We start from the raw sequence: 23,853 nt of genomic DNA, 5'->3' as shown, positions 1-23,853 counted from the left end.
ATGACCCTACAAGATGTGATTAAAGCTTTTAAATAATAATAATCGTAATAATAATAATAATAATAATAATAATAATAATAATAATAATAATGTCAGTAATATACAGCCTTAAAAGTCCTTAAGGTATCTTACATAAGCATATTTTGTTGTATCATTTATCGCAAATGTACTTACCGGAAGCATAATTAAAACACACACACACACACACTTAAATAGATTTACGAACAGCATTCCACAAAATATATACCGTACTGTAATTTCCGTACATGACTTAAAATACAACATAACACACACCGGTATTGTTATATCTGATAACGTTTAACAAATTTACAGGCTTCAAAATAAGCCTTTGCAAGTTTAACTATGCACTTGCACTACTCGTATATGCAATTATGAACTGCAATAAACCCTTACTTCACGGAGTACAGGGAACACTGGTATTCAAACCTTACAGCTTTTACTAGAACACATTATGATACGATGGGGAAAGTCTCTCTCTCTCTCTCTCTCAATCGAGACATCAAACTTCTTTCTGGCATTCCGTTCCTCCCTTATATCGAACCTTTCATTACTCAACCCAGCTTTGTAGGAATACTCGAGGGTCTCTGTTTTCACCTGGTATCAATACGACCTAATTTAACACCTGTGAACACCGAGAACGGAAGGGATGTGCCTTCAGGTCAGCAACTCGGGTATCTGAAGTGCGGATGACGGTGGTTAATCCTATGTTATTTAAGACTGAAAATTTATTAACGAGACATGTCCTAGGGCAGAGAGAGTTAAATACTATACAGTATACCACTTGATCGTAATAACCTTAAAGCAACACATAAAGAAATCTATGGCATGGTGTCACTGTGATGTAAATTAAAATTTTTCCACCACTTAATATAATGGGTGATTCCACAAGCTTGGGCAGGTCACAAGTTGCATTCCATTAGGTACAGTGGCAAGGCTGGTAGTGCAGACATGGTAGCAGCAGAGCCCTTTCCTCCAAAGTTTCATAGAACTACTGTACAGTTGAAGGGGGCTATCAGCTGTGTCAGGTGTTTAGCATGGATGACTCTCTTCATCCATAGTCCTGACTTGGGAGGAAAGGACTGCTCTCGGTTTAGGGCAAGTAAGGAATGCCTAGCCCCAGTCCTAGCCGTGAATGCTACAGGTGAGTGTGATAAGAAACTGCTCATTATTCACTGATATGCCTGGCCCAGGTCACTGGTGGGAGTACACTAAGTTTTAAGTGTCTGGACACCATCGACCTGCCTCGGTGTCTGGAGTTAAGTAATCAAACTGACATTAACTTACACCTAGTGCACAGCAAACTCTATAAGAATATCAACAAGCAATCTTAGTGTCTCATTACCTTTTGCCTCCAACCCGGGCAGCTTCCTAGTCTTCTCACCTACCTGACCTACCTCGTCTGCCCTACCAGCCTCACTAGTGGCCATCAACCATATTAGTTGTGGCAAACCCCTCAGATAACATTGCCACTGATTTTGTGGGGTTCAAGTCTAGAGACTAACACCAGCAGCAAGGAGTTGGAGGTCCCAGCCTTAAGTCCTCAGCCTTGGATCCCTCCCCTTTTATTCAGTAAGCCAGCCATTGTCATCTATCAAGGTGAGTTTCTTCCTACTCATTTATTGCTTTCGATCTCTTTCATGTCTTATGTTTGCTTTACCTCTACACAGCTGGTTAAGCTCTTGGATGCCTATCTTCATTCTGCCTAGGGTCACAGAGGGTCTCTAGTAAGCAAGCTGGGTTTAGGTCATAAGGTTGGTCAATACACTAGATTTATATAATGGCAAATGAATCTCCAAAATGCAGGCTCTGCTTACATAGTGTAATAACTGAAATGAAGCTCGCCGAATTAATCACTAGTCTGGCCGAGATTCGATCCCCAGCCCACGCGCTCCAAATGCACACACGTTACCACTGAGCCAAACAGAGAATCCCCCACTTTACCTACCGGCAACAAGGGCATTTATAGACCCCATTACATCCCTCTTTTCTCCCACTGGTGATTAATTTGATGAGTTTCGAACACACATGGTTGCGTAGCATCGGAGGCCACCATTGGGGACTTCGCAGACAACAATGAACAGCTCATCCCTGGGACGTAAGAACGAGGACGCTGCCAGCTAACCAAGGAACAACATCAAAATGCCAACCAAGCCTTGCCTCACATCCCAAACCGCTGCCAATCAATGTAATAACTGATAAGAAACTCACCAAATTAACCACATTAGTCTGGCCGAGATTCAAACTCCAACCTCCACGCTCTATCCACGCGCACATTACCACTGAGCCAAATAGAGGATCCACGCTTTGGCTATGGGCAACGCAGGCATTTAAAGACCCCATTACACTGGTATCCTGAGTTAATGCTTTACCTGCACAAGTGGAAGGCCTACTATAAGCTTGCATATATCAAAAGGAAATATTCACCTACTCCCATGGATAAGCACATGTGAAGTGGGACACTGCTAGTATGACTAAGTGCTCAACATGTTATTACTGCACTCAACTAGAATGTAAAGGCCTATTTGTTCCGTTTCGTCTCGTTTTTGAAGGCTTCAACATGTTTGCATGCATCAGCCTTAGCCATCTAATGGTGACTCATCATGCGACTTGATCTCTGGCACTTTCCCTATTTAGTCCCTTATTCCTGAGGTCTCACTCAATGACCTCATCCCAGGTCTTTTTTGGTTTACCTTTTGCTACCCTACTGTTAACATTAACATTTCTCACTTTCTGCACCCAATTATCAACCACATCTCCACATGCCCAAACTATCTCAATCTACCCCTCCATCAAAACACCAACACACTTCAGTCCCATCCTACCTCTCAACTCTTCCATAGTAAACCTAGCCTCACCAGGCCTCGCACTCAAAGATGCACTGCAAATCCACCTAGTCACTGCCATTTCTGTACATGTGAGCCTGCAAATATGCTCTTTCTATACTGCCCAGGGCTCAATACCATACAGCATTACACTCCTAACACATGACACATATAAAGATTCCTTAGCACAGAGGAAGAGCCCTCTCAATATCAGGAGAGGCAACAGCTCCCTGAATTTCTTCCAACCACTCCTCACTCTGGCCACAGAGCTAGCTCCTGCCCCACCTCCAGCACATAACATGTCTCCCAAATAAGAAAATTTTTCCACAAGCTCAAGACTCTCACCAGCAAGTTCAATCTTTTCACGCTTGGCAATCTCTACATGCTCTCCCAGATACACCACACATATGAAATCTGTGTTATCTCGCAGTCTACCCCTAATACCATTACATCTCTTATGCACCCACTTATCACAAACATTGCACAAGATGGAATTGCTTCCCACACCCTTGTGGCAAATTGCACATGGCCACTTCCCCTCTTCTTTGACAGTACTGCCCCCAGCCCTAGATATCACAACTTTTGTTTATTCTGCATTTACTCTTAAGCCCTTGTGCTCATACCATCTCTCCATTTCCTAAATCATTCCTCTGCCTCCCTTTCATTCTCTGCAATCAACACCAAATCATCAGCATACAACATCTCCCAAACGAATCCGTTTCTGAAATCAGGTGAGAGGGCTTCTAGTACCATGGTAAACAACAAGGGGTCAAGACTGAATGATGCACACCAACATTCATGGAAAACTCCTAACTCAAAACTCCTTTCACCTTTACCTGGGTGTGAGCACCCACAGTCCCACATACATGACCATAACCACCCTAACCAGCCACTCTTAAATCCCAAGCTTTCTCATTGCCCACTTCACCACCACTCTAGGGATTCTATCAAAGGGCTACTCCAAATCAACAAAAACAAAGCACAGGTCCCTTTTCTTTCCTATATATTTTTCCTGAAGCTGTTGAACAATGAGTATGGCATCAGGGTCCCTTTGCCTGGCATAAACCCAAACTGCATCTCATCAATATTCACTCTTATTACCTATATAATACATTAATGCCAACTCTGGTGATGGGATGTGACATATCTCTCTGAGGATGAACCTGCTAGAAGAGTGGTAGCCTATCTGAAAGCAACAACTCTGAATAGAGTACAGTAGATCAAGATGGAGGCCACATAAACTCATGGCTAGAGCTAGCCGACAGTTGTTCCTGCCAAAAGTTACTCCTGATGGGAAGAGTTCCCACCTTCAGGTTTGCATGGAGGAAACCACAAGGGCAGAGTTGAAAGGTATATGTGGTTATGCTCCACCACAGCAGCTACCCAAATGAATGAGTGAATGTGCAGCTGAGCCCCTGATGGCAATGCATAAACGAAAAACATACTACACATCTATGGGAATCCAATCAGCACATAAAACATGACTGGCACTCCACTGCCACCTTTACTTCACGAGTCACACTAACACTTAGTGGTGGTGACCATTATTCACTCACCCAACTGTAGCTGAGTAGTAAAGGAACACTAATAGAGGCACAAAAGATGAAACAGAGTACAACACTGATTTTTTTATCTACCGCACAAACACTTGGCAGTTAATAATGAAGAATCTTTTGGTGTAAGTGAAACAAGTAACACATCTAGTAGCAAAATTTAAAAGGTACACAGTAAAGTATTGCAGAAATCAATCAAGTACCCAGTACAATCTATCTATCTATCTATAGCCCAACGCCCTAATCCCGCAAAAGATGGCCGCAGACAAAACGCCTCCAAGTCGCTGTCACCCACCATTTGACTACCCTCCTCCCAACTCACCCCCCCCCTCCCTCATATACTTCTCAACTCCATCCCTCCACCTCATCCTCGGTATACCCCTCCCTCTCCCTCCCTCTACCTCACCTACATACACCCTCTTAGTCAGTCTTTCATTCTCCATTTTCTTCACATGTCCAAACCACCTCAGTGTATTTCTCCTAATCTTCTCAACCACATCCACATCCACCCCACAACGTTCCTTCACTTCTTCATTCGTCAACTTGTCCCTCTACGTCACTCCACATGCTCCTCTCAAGTAACTCATTTCCACTGCTCTCACTCTTGACTTGTTCCCCTCTTGCAAGGTCCACGCCTCGCTTCCATACGTCACGGTAGGGATCACAATACTATCATGCAGTGGCTTCTTAACTTCCATACTCACCTCCCTATTTCTCATCACTGCTTTCAGTGTACCAACAACCTTCCTTCCCTGCTGTACCCCTTCATGCACTTCATCCCTCAAAGTTCCATCCTTACTCATCACACTACCCATGTACTTGAATGCACTCACATTCTCCATATCCTCACCATCCAACCTCACTGCACACTCTGTGACTTCATTCCTCTCAAACACCATAACTTTACCTTTGTTTACATTAACTTTCAGAATCCTCCTCCTACACACTGTCCCAAATTCATTCACCAAACCTTGCAACTCCCATTCATCTTCACTCAACAATACTGTATCATCATCAAACAGCAACACCAGAATCTTCCAAATCTCACCCTAATTCATTAGAGCCATCCCCACATCCAGTGCCCTACCTTGCACCTCCTTTACAACCCCATCCATGTATATATTAAACAGCCATGGAGACATCACACAACCCTGTTTCAGTCCCACATTGAGATCAAAGAACTCACTCAGCTCACCATCCACTCGCACCGTAGCCCTAGCTCCCTCGTACATACTCTTTACAGCACTCGACAATTTCCCCTCCACTCCATATATTCTTAATACCTTCCACATACCTTGCCTATCTATTCTGTCATAAGCTTTCTCCAAGTCCATGAAGGCAGCATACACTTCCCTTCCCTTCTCTAGATACTTCTCCACTAAACATCTTAGAACAAATATCTGATCTACACACCCTTTTCCCTTCCTAAAGCCCCCTTGTTCTTCTCCAACTAGCTCCTCTGTCATATGCCTAACCCTATCAATGAGTATTCTACCATATAGTTTACCAGTCACACTAAGAAGGCAAATACCCCTATGGTTACCCCATACTTCTCTCTCCCCTTTTCCTTTGTATAAAGGAACAATTATACCTGATTTCCAGTCCCACCCAGGACAATGCACATGCTAATGTCCATTTTACATCTAATAATGAAACTTCAGTGCAAATCAGTATGAAAAAGATATGGTATGTAAGACTGCAGTGGAGGGTTACCATACCTAACTGTACGTAAGAGGGCAACTGCTACTGAAATTTGCAGAAAGGAACAGTAGGATGGTGATGAATCTCTTCCGCTAAGAGAAAGAGCAGGAACTGAACTTAGAATGGACTAAATCGTAAATCTGAGATAAGATTATATTAATGACATGGCTAACAAAGTGAAGGATTATCATTCATTCATTCATTCATCATCCAATCCTACATTGCCCCATGAGGAGCGTAGGAGCCCGGGGCTAAGCAGTTGGTCCCGACATTTAAGATGAGAAGGATTAACTACACTGAAACGGTGCAGTAAATGTGGGATATGTTAAAAGAATCATCACAGAAAGAGTATCATAAACAACATTCAAGCAAACCTTAAAATTGAAGTTGAAAACAAGGATGTGGAATTTTGGCCATGGCAAAAACCCAAATGCTTGCCACAAGAAATTTTAACAGAGAAGTCCTAAATTAACAGAGAACATGTGATCATAACAGAAAAAGAATTTTTTATGACAATATACCATACTGTACAGTAGTAATATCAACATAGAGTCAGGTCAGGAAAAAGAAAAGCACACACAATGATTCCCTGCACTGCACAAGATACACTAGCCTACAGAAAGGTATGAAAGAAATGATGAGGGACTCAGTGGGAGATGAAGATGGTCTAACCACCAATCTCATTAAAAATGCATGTGTACCAAAAGTAAATATGAAATGCTCTGAAGTCATTGCAGCACCCAAATCTTTGGAAAATCTATCTACTACACTACTCCATATATACAGTAATGTGACTTTATGGACCTGAAAACTACAAATTGTATCGTACTTTTATGAAGGTTCCAACATGCCTCCATGCATGGGCCCCGGTCAACTAATGGCAGCTCTCCATGCTGTTCGATCTCAGGAAGACTCCCTATTCAATCCCTTAACCCTGAGGTTACACTCTATGACCTCATCAAAGGTATTTTTCGGTCCGCCTCTCGCAACCCTACCCCCAATGTTCACATTTCTCATGTTCTGCACCCAACTGTCATCCTCCATCCTCTCAACATTTTCCTCTGCACCCAACTGTTATCATCCATCCTCCCAACATGCCCAAACCATCTAAATCTACCCCTCCTCATCACAACACCAATACATTCCAATCCCATCCTTCCACTCAACTCTTCAGTCGCAGTCTTTGCTCCCCCCACCCCAGGGGGTTGACGGATAAGGCCTTCTCATGTTAGTTACAAGCTGTTTACCCAAGTCCTAACACATCAAATTAATCTTGTGCTAAATAAAAACTTAGTAACCAAGTACAATAGGTGACAAGACATCAGAGGTTACCAAACCACTGCATGACATTTATCACAATTTTGTTGCTGTGTAAAATGTGGCAGAAAACTTAGAAGACATACAGGTATGTAAAAGTATTATTAATCATCTACAGAGAAGATACTGTTATTAAACTCACTAAAAAAAAAAAAAAAAAAAAAAAAAAAAAAATCTACTAATGACACATTATACAAACTGAACTCACAGTTGCTGGAAGACTTTGAGAAATTTAATTTGGGATGGTAAGAGTTACCTTCAATGATGAGCTAACTTACATTTGCTGACAACATAATCTCTTTTCTCTGAATCCAGAGAGTAACTGCTGTACAAGACAGGACTAAATGGAGTCATATCATGCAACTAATTACAGTAAGGTATATGGCAACGAGAATTGACTAACATAATACATCCTTTCCTAGGGAAAAAAAAAAATCATTTGCAAGCAAATGTATGACATTTCCCAAAATTTGCTTCTCATATTCTTGCATTTGTAATTCCTATGAAAAGAATTATTGTACAAAATAAAACAGGCTGGAGGGTATGTCTGAATCAAACTTGCCCAGTACCATATCCATATCTGGAGATGAACAGAACAAAAGTATTTTGCAAGATGGTTGTTTGGTAACTAGTTCTATGACTGTCTTCGGGAGGTTATTTCCCTGTCTCTTTAAACTGCTTATAAATATCTTAATCAAAAACCTGAAAATGGTGTTGAAGATCCCAAGCCCAGGTAAATGCTTCAGTACGAGCACAATACTGTATACTAGGTCCGTTTAGAAAGAACCGGTATCCAACCTTAGGCTTTAAAAATATGAATTGCTAACCTGTTGAGCTAAGACACTAATCCCCCTCAAAGCAGGCCCCTCCTGACTTGACACATGTAGCCCAGCATTCTTTCCACTGCCTGAAACATTTTTCAAAGTCGGTTTTTGGTATCTCCACAGTTGCTTCGTCCCATTCATCATGACCTCTTCTCTTGTCTCAAATTGGGAGCCTTTTGGCAGAGTTTTGAGCTTGGGGAATAACCAAAAGTCACATGGAACCATGTCTAGCGAGCAGGGAGCCTGTCAGACCTGCAGGATATTGTGCTTGGCCCAAATTCCCTGAATCAGTTGAGATGAATGGGCAGCAGCATTGTCATGTTGCACTTTCCAAAGGTCTGACCTCTTCTGCCAAACTGCATCATGATGACAGATAACATAGAGGTAGTAATATTTGTTGGCAGTCTTACCTAATGGTGCGTATTCATGATGCACAACACCATGGTAATCGAAACAAACTATCAACATGCGAGTGCATTTCACCTTGCTGCAGACCTATCATGCTTTTTGGCCAAGGTGACCCTGCATGCTTCCACTGGGACGATTGTGCTTTGGTTTCTGGGTCACATATGTACACTCAAGTCTCATCTCCAGTGATAACAGTCTTCCGAAACTCCGAATCACCATTTGCATACTCCAGCATGTCTTGAGCAATGTTCATCTGAGAGAAGAGATCATGACAGATGTGACAATGAACTTGCAGGAAATACCAAAAACCGACTTTGAAAAATGTTTCAAGCTGTGGAAAGAATGCTGGGCTAAGTGTGTCAAGTCAGAAGGGGTCCACTTCGAGGGGGATTAGTGTCCAAGCTCAACAGGTAAGCTTTTATTTTTTTAGGGCCTGAGGATGGATACTTTCTGAACAGACCTCATATACCTCACAATCAATCAACTATGCCCTCACTGTAATACAGCACCCCACATCAAAACATATTTGCCTCGTGCAGCTATTACAACAAAGGCATCCCTTCATCATAACATTTATATATATATATATATATATATATATATATATATATATATATATATATATAATAATAAAAAAAAAAAAGACCCATTGAAGCGACTGGTTTCCTTCACTCCACCAGCTCCACACCCATGTGAGCCTGAGGTAACAACAACAACAACAACAACAGTAGTAGTAGCTACCTAAACATCTGTGTGGGTTGAATGGTGGGCTAAAAAGTGGAGTCTTCATTATGGCACTCATGGCTAGTTGGATTTCTGATCATACAGTGGTCTCTGGTGGATATACAGTATATGAGTTCACTCCTCCTTGTTTCATCCTTGAGTGTTCTACAGTAGGGCCTCACAACTAGCGATCTTAAGAGACTGATGAAACTCGCAAGTCATGAAACCGCTAGTTTGGAGGCAAACTTTATATAGCAAAAAATAAAAATAGACGAACATTTAGAAAGTTCGACTATTTTTCCATTTCTGTCTACTTTTATTGACTAAATAGTCACATTTTTATATACTTCTTATAATTAATAGGACAAAGCAACAAAAAGTCACCATTAAATGCTCAGAATGCAGTTTAATAATGAAAAAGTTGGAAGCTGGGAGTGCGCATGCTTACTGGGAGTAATTGCCGCCGCCACCACCACCAATGCCACCCTCCTCTCCACCAACACCACCCTCCTCTCCACCATCGCCACCCTCCTCTCCACCATTGCCACCTTCTCGAGCAACAGCCTTTCTCCGTATCTCCTGTAGTATCTCATTATCACTCTCAACCCCTTCATATTTGTTACGTTCAATGGGGCTGAGTGGGGCAACATCATCTGGTCCTTCATCTTCCCCCACCACTATCACCAGCACGTGAGAAGTATTTGTCTGCCACTTTCAAGCTTTCCTTTATCTTGTCCTTGTTTCTTCTTATGTTACGCACATCGATTCCGGAACATTCAACTGCCTCACAATTTCACAAGTTTTCAAGCCATCTTTCATGAGTATAATGATTTTCTTCTTGTCTTCAACACTGTGCTTTTTCACTCGCTAGGTGCGGCTCACTCGCTAAACAAGGCTCGCTTGCTAGGAAAACGAGTCGAAATGCACCTCGCAGCTCGCTTGCTAGATGACGATTGCCACGGAGTCGCTAGTTTCAAGGTTTTTGTCGCTAATTATGAAGCTGAAGACAGTTTCTATCCTATCGCTAGACTTGAAATTGCTAGTCAAAAAAACGTTAGTTGCGGGGCCCTACTGTAGTTGACAAAAACTTTCCAGCCTTCTATAAAGTACTATTTCTCTGACTGGTAACCCTCCACCACAATGATGTCATTGTTCTTGCTACCACTAAACAACTGTATTCTGGCTTGGAAAAACTTTTAATCATTTCATTTAATCATTTCATTTAAATTCCGAGACCATGATCATCAGGTACTAGTAAGCCTTGACCTATCTGGCTCTTAAACAAACCTCACTTGGGCTTGGTTTCTATTGATTTAAATCATCCAAGTCTCTCAAACCACCAGCCTCAGTTATTACAGTACTGTGTTCCAGTACAGTATCCTCCCATCTAACCAGGATGTAATTATTATTCTATACAGTACCCCCTTGCACTGGTGGTCAGGAAGCTGAAATGGAGATACTCTTGTGTCCTCTCACATGCCATGCCCAATTGTGATAGGCAGTTCTAGTCAGTTTTGTATATACAAGTCCTGTACGGGTCCACAGCCATCAATGTTGTGTGCAAAAAATCCCCTCTCTCCTCTCCCTCCAACAGATGTAATGGAGCAACCTGAACACTCTTTCATTCGAAAAGTTTCCTGATGACTCCCCACTAAGTTCGATTGATGGTATGCATCTCTTCTCAGTACAGTACCTACGAACACTGGCTTCATGCAAAGCCAGGGAAGGTCTCATTAGTAACAGAGATGATAAACACTTTCAGTTTTACAAAAACTTGGGGAAGATAAAGGCCAATTACTGGTGGGTCCCATTAAACAAGCATCAACTATACAAGAATCTGAAGCTATGATAATGGGTAATTTAGATAAGAATTCAGTGATGCCTGTGCTAGGTCAGTTAACCTAACCCTATTTTTCTAATTCGTTATGTACTCCATTAAAAAAGTTTTGCAATCCCTTTCCCCCACCCCCCTACTAAATATATGAGTATCCACTATCTGCGCAGTCCTCCATTAACATATCCCACTTGTATGACAGCACCCACCTGATTATAGACTACACAGCGTATTTTCCGCTCACCCTTTGTCTTAGTTAATGACTCATCTAAAATATCCCCCAACACCCACCTCAGTGACTCGTGGCACTTGTGTGGCAATTCAGCAAACTTCTTAAATGGATATCGGCACTTCTACCACCTCTGTTGAGAATAACTGCATTGGGGAGGGGGGGGGGGGAATCCAGCACTATTACCTTTGATCCTAATCAAAAACATTCACAGCTGCCCCACAAGTATGTACAATAATGAATTTTGAGACCGCATTATATTCAATCCCTGTCTTTCCACCAACAGTGGCCAAACTGGTTACTCTCTTCCAAGAACAGATTCAGCTTTTCACCCCATAATTCCCAGTGCCCCTTATGCTTGTAGTCACATGGCAAATACAGACTTACACAAGATGGCACAATTCATAAAAATATGATAATGGCTATAATTTCCAATGACCCTTATCGTGTTAATTACAAGGAAAATAAAAACTTACACAAGACAACAAGATTCACAAAAATATAATGTTGGCTAGAATAAGTAGGTAAATACAATATAACAATCATAAACCTATTACTATAAGAATAACATTGTTTATTTTACTGCTAATGGTACAGTACCACCCAGAGGCTAGCTATGGTGATATATTTACAAATTTACTGTACATAAACCATTTACTTACTTAAAACTTTACTTAAACCATTTACAAAATATGACAAAAACTTTGAACAATAATAACTTGTTCATACTGAATGCTGACTCTTATATGTTTGATCCTGCTCTTCCAAACTGCTGCTATTAGCTTCCTGATGATATGCTTACGAGTCAACTGGTTATGTTGATAATGCTGACAAGGAATCCCCTGAGAGAAATTCTAACATGGGTAATTTTTCTTTGCAATACATTAATTACTAATTACCATACTCATATTTTAAATCTATCTATCTATCTATTGCCAGACGCCACAATCCCGCAAGAGGTGGCCATTTGACTTTGAGTTATTTGTTTTATGGGGAGGGGCACTAATCCTCCATCAACCCACTTGTTGACACACAGGGTATTTTAAATCAAAATCAATAAAATTCACCATAGTCAAGTACTCCAATACAACAGGAAGAGCAAGTTTTATATTCACTATTACTCTATACTCCACTTTGACTGATGCTGCTGGGCTATAACCACTCTAAATATATTTCCAACTTGTGTAATGACCATTATTTGGCATAAACTTGCATTATGTTCAAACACAAAAGAAAAAATCCTAGACATAATATCTTGCTTAGCATGAAAGTAATAATACGAAAGCAAAAACCAACACCATTCAATTGCAGATGTTTGAACAATTTGCTTGAATGACTGGATACTACAGTCATTGATGAAAGTTTGTTCCACAGCTGACTTGCTGTGTAAATGATAAAATGAAAATTACAGTTACCAGCAACTCCTGAATCAAAGTTTGAGTTAGACAGATCAATTTTTTTTTTTTTTTTTTTTTTTTTTTTTTATGCAAGAAAGAAGAAACCAAAGGCCAGGAGCCCGCAAATTATGAGTACTGGACAGAAACGTCCCGCAAACGTCATGTGTCATGTAGCAGGGGAGTTACACAGTGTCAAGTGTACAAATACCGGTACCGGTAATAGAAAAATTACTGAATGAAATACTGTGACAACGAAACAGACTGTGTGTTAGCAAAAGAAGGGGAGATGAACTGAAGAAAGTATCTTAATTCATTTGAAGTACAGCTGTAGCTATGTGGTGGAAGAGAAGTATACAGAACTGTATACCAAGAATATGATCATTCCACAATATACCACAAAAAAAGACCACACCATTGATATTGAAAGACAATAGACTGACTTCCATGTTGCTGCAGAGTAAGAAAGCTACCTATGAGGAACTGTGTCAAATAGAAAGATGGAGGAACTACATTTTTGAAACATCAAATACGTTCCTTTTTGTTCCTTTTAGCCCATGCCAGAAATAATGGACATTGTCTTATGATGAGAGTGCTGCAACAACTAGTGTTGGATATTATGGGAAACAGATGGCACAGTGACAGATGGAGCAATCAGTGCATCATGAACAGTCCTAGATGTACCCTAAAGCTCAAATCAGTGATGAATTATTTGAAGACAATAAGAGGGTATGATCAAGGGGAAAACCTTTGTTGATAGCTTTAACAGTGGCCATTTCCAACAGCAATTACAGAAACTCCCACAAGAAAGGTTCTCTGACATGAAAATAAAGGGGAATGGGTATGGTAAAATCAACATGACAATTTTGGAAAATTATTTTGCCAGACTGCCAATGGCCCTGGTTATGTCTAGCAAAATGGCAGAAAGCTTCACCAATATTCCAAAAGAAGAATATTAGCCTATATCCAGGAATCAAATATAAGACTGCCATTAGAATACCCTTGATGACATTCATTCTGAATAGTTAAGAAAGTCAGGCTACTTGCATAAGGTTCCACAGTAAAATGTGCTATCAAACAAAAAAGTTTCAGAATTATATTAAAGCAAGTAAGCAATAGTTAGAGGGTATGGAGAAAAAATGTTAACCTTTTCTGGACACAATGAATTAGAGCAAATGTACAGCAAGTAAGGAAGGTGTAATTTTACAAAGATGAAAAAATTTGCCACAGACAGGATATCAGCACAGCAACAGTTCCTACAAACAAGAGGGAACTAAAGTCAGAAGGTCAATCTTTACAAACAGTTTTAATATCAGGACAAATATAAGTAAGTCTGAGGGGTGAGAAAATGAAAAGTCATGGCAAACAACACCCAATCCTATATTAACATCCTTCAAGGGATCGGGATTCCTAGGTGAGGCCACCCAAGTCCAGCATGTTTAAGAGAAAACCATCAAACTCCCACTGGTGGAGTTACCATGCATCACTGAAAAACTCCCATCATCTTATAGGAACTGAACCCATAAATATCACAATGATGTCACTGTAAATGGAAGGCTTTAATAGCTAAATCATTGTGATCTCAAAGGCCAAGCATTGTAAACTGACCATGAAGAGAAGACAAGCTGAGGGGGCTACAATCGTCAACTGCTGTATAAAAACAATGCTCAAGCAATTCTGAACTGTTAATACACACCCTGCCTTTACCCACTTGCCAGACAGCTTCTTGGCACCTGTTAATATGTCATAGTGGGAGGACCTGTACATTCACCATCCAGTTAGATTCCCAATTCCATTCATGCCCAAGCATCAATCCTTTCACTGCTGTCGGTACACTTTTGTTCTGTTTTGTTTTTGTTTTTTTACAGGCTACACACCAGACATTTTTGCTCACCTATGGGAAATCCTAAGAGTAAATTGCTTCAAAAACAAAGTAACTCTAGAAACAATTTCTCTGCTACTGGTATACATTGTACCAAAGGATTTAGTAAATTGCTTCAAAAACAAAGTAACTCTAGAAACAATTTCTCTGCTACTGGTATACATTGTACCAAAGGATTTCATCTAAGCTAACACCCACTACCGTAGCTAACTCCTTTTCAGTCTGGAGCACGCCTATAATTTTTTTCCCTCAAGCTGTGGCACATCTTAGGTAATGCAGTACTGTACTGTATATCAAGAATAGATTATTCAAATGATTTGATATTGGTGCGATTCTGTTAGGAGTAACTGAGAAAATTATCTACCTAACTGTAAACAGATGCCTTAATTCGAGGAAGTGGTGGCCACAAACAAACTGCCTCCATGTCACCCATCTTCCACCATCAGACTACCTCTCCTCAATTCACCATCAATCATATAACTCCACCTCACTCATATACACTTTCCCAGTTAACCTTTCATTCTCCATTCTCTCCACACGACAAAACCCTCTCAGGGTACTTCTAACAATTTCCAAGTACACCCATATCAATATCATAACATTCTCATACGTCTGTTTCTCTACAGGTTCCTCTCTTGGAACTTATTTCTGTTCCTCTCACTTGTGGTTTGAATCCTTGCAATGCAATCCTAACTTATATTCCAAACATTAAAGTGGGAATCACATAACTGTCATGCAACATTTTACTTTCATCCCCACTTCCTTATTCCTTATCATTGCTCTCAGTGTACAGCAGACCCATGTTATATGATGAACTTGTATGTGATGATGAAAAAGTTGGGATCTTTTTTCATTATGTAACTAAATACATGATCATTATGATCCCTCAAGAAGCCTCACTGGTCAATATACAATCTCTAATTTCGCTTGTACAATCATCAACAAGAAAGCTTAAAGTCATTTGTTTGCTCCATGATGGCCTCTGAATTCTGCCACTATCAGGTGTCCTAATGTTGCTGATGAAACAATAATGCAGAGTTGGGGTTCAAGCAGCAAGTGAAGCGAAGTGCAGTGAACTGAAATAACTAACAGCTTAGGTCTACGTGAGCTGGAAACAAATTTTTATCCTTATTTTTGGTGTTAAGAAGCTAGTGAAGTGCAGTGAAATGAAATATCCTGTAATTATGGTACTGTTCCTGTTGAGGTGAAGTGAAAACTTGCTTTTAGACTTAGTTGGGTGGGTGACCCTTGGCCAAAAATATGTCTCCACTGAATTCATGTTAGGCTACAGCTGACTAAATAAGGTACGATAACTTGTTATACGATGGATTTTTTCAAACATCCTCATCGTAAGACAAGAGTATGCTGTATTATGACTAAACGGTTTGACCGGTTGGCTAAAGTCACACTTTAAACTCTTTTTTGGGGAACTGTTCTGATAACAGCTATTCATTCTAGATGCAAGACCTGGCCCACCAAAGGTACGAGTGCAGACCCATTGTTTGGTAAATGTTTAGTGACTGTCCATTCTATGACATCTGCTGCTTGTTCATGGTAATGTGTTGCTTTATAATCTTATTATATGACTTCTGAGGGAGGTACTGTGTTGCTGTCTCAACAGCTATGTACTAAATGAGGGTTGACTGAAGTCATCCGAGAGTGGCCATTTAACCTAACCCCACATGATCCAAGTTACGACCACCCCAGTAGGCTATCTGAATAATATCCAAAATATCCCCTTCACATACCATGGGTAGTCTGCCCTGGACAAAATTCCTAGGAGTTATGTGTTTTATTACATACTTTACATTTACATTACATTTCGCTAACTGACTAGACCAGTGACCATGCTAAAATGTGTACCGTAAGTCTTTTCACCTGAATGCAGTTCGTCGTGTGTCACAACCTTGAACCACTTCCCTACTCAATTCCCTGTCCCTGAAGTCTCCATCCAGGACTTCATCCAATGTCAACCTCAGTCCATCTCTGGGAACCTTTGCCCCACATTCATACTTATGACCCTCGCCAACCAGTCACCCTCCCCTTCATCTCAACATATCCAAACCATCCCAACCCAGTGGTTCACATCACATGTCCAATATCTCCCAGGTCAAACCTCTCCCACAACACACCATTTTGTTTCTCAATGATGCCACACTCACCCATCTCAACATTCTCATTTCTGCGGATTCCAACCTGCTGGTATCAACCACTTAAAATCAGTGATCCCTAAGGTTACTGAAGAATGCCCAAGCAGATAGTGCCATGTATGATGCCACACCATCAGCTATATACTGTAATTTCCAAGACACTCTAGCAGTCTATTAATCATGTTCCTCACCAAACAACTATCTATCTATCTATCTATCTATTGCCAGACACCTCAATCCCATTCGGGGTGGCCACAAACAAATTGCCTCCACGTTGCCCTGTCCCTCGCCATTTCACTGCCCTGCTCCCAACTCACACTCCCCTCTCTCATATACCTCTCCACTCCATCCCTCCATCTCATCCTCAGCCTCCCCCTCCTCCACCTCACTCACATACACTCTCTTCATCAGTCTTTCACCCTCCATCCTCTCCACGTGGCCAAACCACTGCAGATATAATATTGTTAAGTAGTTACTGGTGAAGCAGTACTGGTTGCTTCTTAACTATGACTGGCTGAAAGTGAATTTCCAGAAAACTTTTAATGTGATCTAAAAATACAAATATCAAAATACAAAAATAACATACAAGAAAAGATGGACAGATAATGAAAAATGGTCGAGTATAACCATGAATATTGTCCATCTATCTTTTATTCAACCTTTTAGTGTCCCATCAGGAGCATACGAGCCTAGTCCAAGCGATTTCGTACAAATTTTCAAGAAATTAATGCAAATTACTGTATTCTTTTTTTTTTTTTTTAATCAATGACAACCCTTATATCCTACTCTACCTACAGCAGGGCAGGCATTTTCTAACAAATCAGACATTTATGGTAAATTAAATTTTTCCAGAATTTCGTAAAATAATAATACAGTATACAGCTGGCATTAACATTTTATATATCTACCTACCTCCAGTATAGGCTAGCTATATACTATATCTATCTATCTATCTATCTATTGCCAGATGCCTCAATCCCGTACGGGGTGGCCACAAACAAATCGCCTCCACGTCGCCGTGTCCCCCGCAATTTCACTGCCCTGCTCCCAACTCACACCCCCCTCTCTCATATACCTCTCCACTCCATCCCTCCATCTCATCCTCAGCCTACCCCTCCCTCTCCCACCCTCCACCTCACTCACATACACTCTCATCAGTCTCTCACTTTCCATCCTCTCCACATGGCCAAACCACCTCAGTGTGTTCCTCATAACACTTCCTATCACATCCACATCCACACCACAATGCTTCTTTATATCTTCATTTGTCAGCATGTCTCTCCATGTGACTCCACAGGCTCCTCTTAAATAACTCATTTCCACTGCTCTCACTCTTGACTTGTGTCCTTCCAACAACGTCCAAGCTTCACTTCCATACATTAGAGTTGGTATCACAATACTGTCATGTGGTAACTTTTTCACTTCCATGCTCACTTCCCTGTTTCTTATCACTGCTTGCAAGGAACCAGCAACCTTTCTTCCTTGTTGTACCCTGTCAAGCACTTCACCCTCCAAACTTCCATCCTTACTCATCACACTCCCCAACTACTTAAACGTACTCACATTTTCCATTTCCTCATCATCCAACCTCACTGTACATTCACGGACTTCACCTCTCTCAAAGACCATCACTTTACTCTTCCCTACATTCACCTTTATATATATATAAATATATATATATATATATATATATATATATATATATATATATATATATATATATATGTGGTAGGTGGGGGCGCTCACCATCCACTCACTCGATGTAGTGCAGCTATCAGGTGTCTGCCCTTTCCTCTCTTCCATCCTCTTCTGTTCTTTCCTTCATTCTTTCCTTGTCCTTCTGCCTATGGGTGACTTTACACTCCCTCTTCTGTCTTTCTTTCCTTCAGTCTTTCCTTTTCCTTCTGCCTGTGGGTGACTCTACAATGAGTGACAAGCCAAATGGTTTCCTGTACACCAGGAAACCATTTACTATGCTGGGTGGTAACCATATAGCCAAATTTTGGCACCTGGTGGTTTAGTGGGTAATTATTGCGCTCCAGTCAGATTGAGCCGGTGAAGGTTTATATCCAAGGGATGGTTGGGGTTGACTGCTCATGTAATGCCACTCAGGGATGAGTGAGGCTGGTCACTCTCATCTTAAATGTCGAGAGCAACTGCCTAGCCCCTGGCTCCTATGCTCCTCATGGGACAATGTAGGATTGGATGATGGATGGATGGATGGATGGACATATATATATATATATATATATATATATATATATATATATATATATATATATATATATATATATATATATATTATAAGGATGAGTGCAGAATATTACATGAGTGCAGAATGGTGGTAGATTGTGGTGACCACCATCCACTCCCGATGTAGTGCTGCCTACTTCTTCCTTAGCCTTTATCATTCTTTTTCTGTGCTTGCTCTACTCTCTTCCTATTTCTCCCATCTTTTCTGTCACTTCTTATTGCTTTTCTTTCCTTTACAGGTGGCTTTACATTGAATGACAAGCCAAATGGTTTCCTGTAAGCTAAGATACCATTTACAACACTGGGTGGTAACCATATAACCAAACCATACGTGCTCCCTACGTGTCAACAAGTGGGTTGGTGGAGGGTTCGTGCCCCTCCCCGTAAAACAAATAACTCAAAGTCAAATGGCCACCCCTTACCGGATTATGGCATCTGGCAATAGATAGATAGAGTGCAGAATGAACAAGGCATTCAAATACGACTGAGACTAGTGGTAGATGTTAGAGTTAGGTCATTTTATAACCATCAGAATACCAGATATAAGTAAAAATATAAAATATACAATTAAAGAGTGAAGACGGATGAGGCACAGTGCTCAACGAACTCCTGGCAGTGAACAGTGAATCCAGGTGCCAAGCCCAGATACTGTATGAATAAGAATACAGTTTTTCGAAGTTTCATTATTGGCTATAAGTAAGAAACTTCTATTCCACTATATTGGGTATAACTTTTCTAATGATACAGATATATTTGACACCAGCATGATGCCACACATATGTACTGCAACACATCATGACATCTGACCACACCAATGTTTTCCACAACTACAAGTAGAAATCTATGCAAATGCTGCCCTGTTAGTAATCATTTGTTTACTGAACTTATGATCTTAACCTGCATTTTAAAATGGGTAAAATTACTTATTCTGGATAAACATCAACTTATTTTTTCACACTACAAATAACTGTTTACACAAACTGATAGCAAAATATGTGCTTTAAAAACTGCTGCCATCTACAAAAAAGTGCTTCCATCTGTGTTCAATCCTGCAATAAGAGATCACATCACCTACACAGTAATAAATTATGGAATGAATAGACATTCTTAATACTGTTTCAATATTGCATAAGGGTTGGTACACCTGTAAGACTTGAGTAAGAATAACTCCTTGCTAGCATCTTAAGTGTCATTGTTTAATTTTCCAATGAATTATGAGTATAATATAGCTGGTCAACACAAAATAAGAGGACTGGCAACCAGTTACATATAATGACATGAAAATAACAAACCAAATAAAGAAGGATGTGTAAAAAAAACATCTGAAATGCAAGTGGCTCATCTGACAGTTTGACAGCCTCTACGTCAACAAGGACACACTTCTGGCGCCATTTTCATTAGAAAAAGAATTTCATGTCCGCAGCATCCCGAGAATATGGCTTAGGATGAGGTTAGGCCCCTGGTGAGTCCTGGGCGAGCACGGGAGTGCCAGAGTGCCAGAGATGGGGCCACTGGTTATCCTGGCCCATCATGGCAGCCACCCAAACAGTTCACCAGACTCGCTACTTTGCCCATTAATTTTGCGAAATAGGAACAAGACCTCTTTATTCATATCCCAAATGATTCTGCAGACATTCAAGAAACAAAAAAACAACTACTTACCGGTATGCTTATTCGCGATCTTATTGAAACAGTTCTGAAACACCTCATAGAGGTGCATCGGCTCGTCCTCAGCTCCAGCCATCTTGGCTCAAACTGAAAACATAGGGTTACATTCGTTCCCTTAATCATTCAGGGACTTACCTGTTTCACCACACTTAACAATTGTTATTAATTTTTTTATATCTCCTTTTTATATCAATTAAAATCCTAATATACAATAATGCCGAAAAATTCCGCTATACTAGTATCTTCCTTATAAATTTGCGTGACATTTACCCTAAAAGAATGCTTTGTTTAGATCCTATGTCCGCACGCGCGTCAGGGCTGCCAACCATACAAAATTCAATAACACAGGCGCTCTCTCACCCATTGATGCTGGGAGCGCGAAGATGACTAAATTCAAGTTCAAGGAATATGTTCAGTGGGATTAGCTGTCCTAACAAATATGATCTTAAAAAATACACCTATGTTGACTTATTGTATGTTAATATCGTGCTCATGAAAGATCTGCCTGTTACAGAAACTGTTTCTAACATGCAAGTAACTTGCGTTTTACGAACACAATGTGTATCATGTAAGTTGTTAGCCATACATCTGATAAGCACATTCAAATAATTCTCCAAGGCAAAAAACGTTTACATCAGAAGCATTGTTCCTCTCAGTATTATATATGTCTGCCTAATGAGTTTTAAAATACGGTCAGTTCAATTCCACCATGTAGCGGGTGATTACAGAGACTAATACAATTTTCTATGTAAGTAATGTCAGGTACGAGAGAAGTATGTAGGCCATCTATATACATTCCTTTATCAGACTTCAAAGCAATAATTAGTAGACACTGAAGTTTTATCGCCAGGTAGCAACCTTTTAATAGCATCATACCTAATTGTTCGTCACTTACAATATGCTAATTGTTTAATGCAACAATACATGATATACATGAACATTATAACACACAAATTACACAGATGTAATAGTTACTCGTGCATATTTAACAATTTTCTTTGTTTCTCATACAAAGAAAATGGTACAAATGTCGTAAACTATAGGAAACCTATCTGCTGACGAGCTTTATCAGGAGTCATGGGCTGAGACACTGAGGGCAAATTCTTATAGTAATGGAAATACACTGAATAAGAGAAGGTGATTTAGTAAGGCAATGGAGAGAGCAAAAAAAGACCCCAGGACCAGTGAAGTGCGTCCCCACCCCCACGTGCTAGAGCAAAGCGAATTCTGAATAAACCACTGATCTGAAATGAACCAAAATTCTGGTGAAATAGGTCTAAATAGTAGTTTGGGTCCAGTTTCATATGAGCAGCCTGGGAGAGAAGTTAAAATGATGAGGGGGTTACGATATGCACAAATTCATGTATCACTAGTCCCCTCCCAGCACAAATGTCTGATATTGCGGCACATTTCTCATCCACTTTTGTAGGCACATCCCACTCACCAACTATTCCATCCACCTTCACATTTCCTACTTTTCCATTCATATCTCCAATCGAAAACACTCACTCCTACCAAACTTTTTCATGCATGCTTTCACAGTTGCGTGGTACTATACAACTTTCACTCTGCTTGTAGGCTACGGTCTTTTGTCGGCGCATGTATACACATACACACAGAATGGCTCACACATGTATTCTTACTTTCAGTCTTACCTACCCAACCTTAGTACCAGCTGATTCATACTCTCTCATATTCTTCCATCTCTTGCACGCAACACACACTCTCATTCTCACCTACTCCCGCACACGTACCTAGTCCACACTCCCACTCTCTCACACTGTCACCTCTCATTTGGTCTCAGTCGTCCAGTCAGCGAGGCGGAGTATAGCCCTATGAAAACGATGATTGAGGTGGGTTGATGTGTGCTAAGGAAGAACTGAGGGTTTAACATTAATGAGTTTGTTGTGAACCTGCTGGTCCCACGAGGATTGCCAACGCTCACGGGAGAGACGGTCGGAAGTGGAATGCTGTAAATACATAAGAGACACCGTATATCATAAGGGAAGTTTTGGAAAACCATCAGCAATGTACGCATGATCATCGCTGGAAAACCGTCGACAAAATGCACCGCCATCATCATTATCATCATCATCATAACTCAGCTGCTTATTGTTATAACTATAATCGCTAGGGAAGAGGTGCTATACAGTATATCTCCAATATCAAGAAGACTGCAACACAAATTAGAATTTGAAAAACGCGCGCTGGTATCCATAGGCGTGACGTAAAACAAAACAGCGAATAAAGCAGTCGCAATGAAATGATGAATGGAGCACTTATTAAGCTAACATAAATCGACACTAATTTCTAGAAACAAATTTTGCCTACAAAATTCTAATAATCTGTATTAACCTTAATACTGACTAATTTAAAGGGATGAAATGACGTAATCAATCCGAGAGGGCCGCCATTTTGGGAGCTCGGGAAGGCGACGAAGATAATGATCCATTAGTTTTTCTTTATCCTGTGTTTATGATCCTGAAAATGGCGATTTATTGCCATTTTTACGACGGCCGCAATACGTAGGATTGAGGGACTCTACAGGCAGTCGAAGATATCCTGAATCAGGGGCCTGAGGGTGGTGGTGGAAACATTGCTGCTGCGGAGGCGAGTGGTCTACAGTAAGCTTTTCCTTCATTGAACGTGTAATGTTTATTAGTGTTAGTCGTGAATTATTATTGGATCCATGGCTGTAATAATAGGCAGGATCGACAGGAACATTTAGAACTGTACAGACTGCTGAAGGTAGTCTGATAGGTAACTATAGGTCTATATATGGATATATAAAAAATGTATGTTAGGTGCAGGCAGATTGTGAAATAATCATTACGTGAATCAAGGTTGGTTTAGTTTAGGTTGATCAGTGATAAGGTTAGTTTAGGTTTAATTAGGTTACTTTAGGCTAAATAGAGAAGGAAACGGCAATTTCCTGCTTAAGTCACTCCGTGCATATGAGAAGGGGCACGTGAATGTGGAATGATGATGACTGCTGTGCTGGAGTTCCCTTCTTTACCAGTATTTCTGGGATATCCAAACCCTTAATGGACTGGCGAGTTTCCGAAGATCATCTC

General features: G+C 40.5%; 1 protein-coding gene across 1 annotated transcript in view; it reads right to left on the bottom strand.

Annotated features, from left to right (window-relative positions):
* LOC145399136 (uncharacterized) overlaps positions 1–20,855 on the bottom strand; it is a 125,614-nt gene extending 104,759 nt beyond the window's left edge. The window contains exon 1 of the mRNA XM_080271874.1: positions 20,774–20,855. Coding sequence (XP_080128000.1) covers positions 20,774–20,855 — 82 coding nt within the window. The remainder of the gene's footprint in view (positions 1–20,773) is intronic.
* Between the last annotated feature and the right edge of the window lie 2,998 nt (positions 20,856–23,853).

Source organism: Coenobita brevimanus, chromosome 47, assembly GCF_032717465.1.
Source record: "Coenobita brevimanus isolate Jiangsu-jjx chromosome 47, ASM3271746v2, whole genome shotgun sequence".
NCBI classification, from domain to species: domain Eukaryota; kingdom Metazoa; phylum Arthropoda; class Malacostraca; order Decapoda; family Coenobitidae; genus Coenobita; species Coenobita brevimanus.
This window is presented reverse-complemented; position numbering and strand designations above follow the sequence as displayed.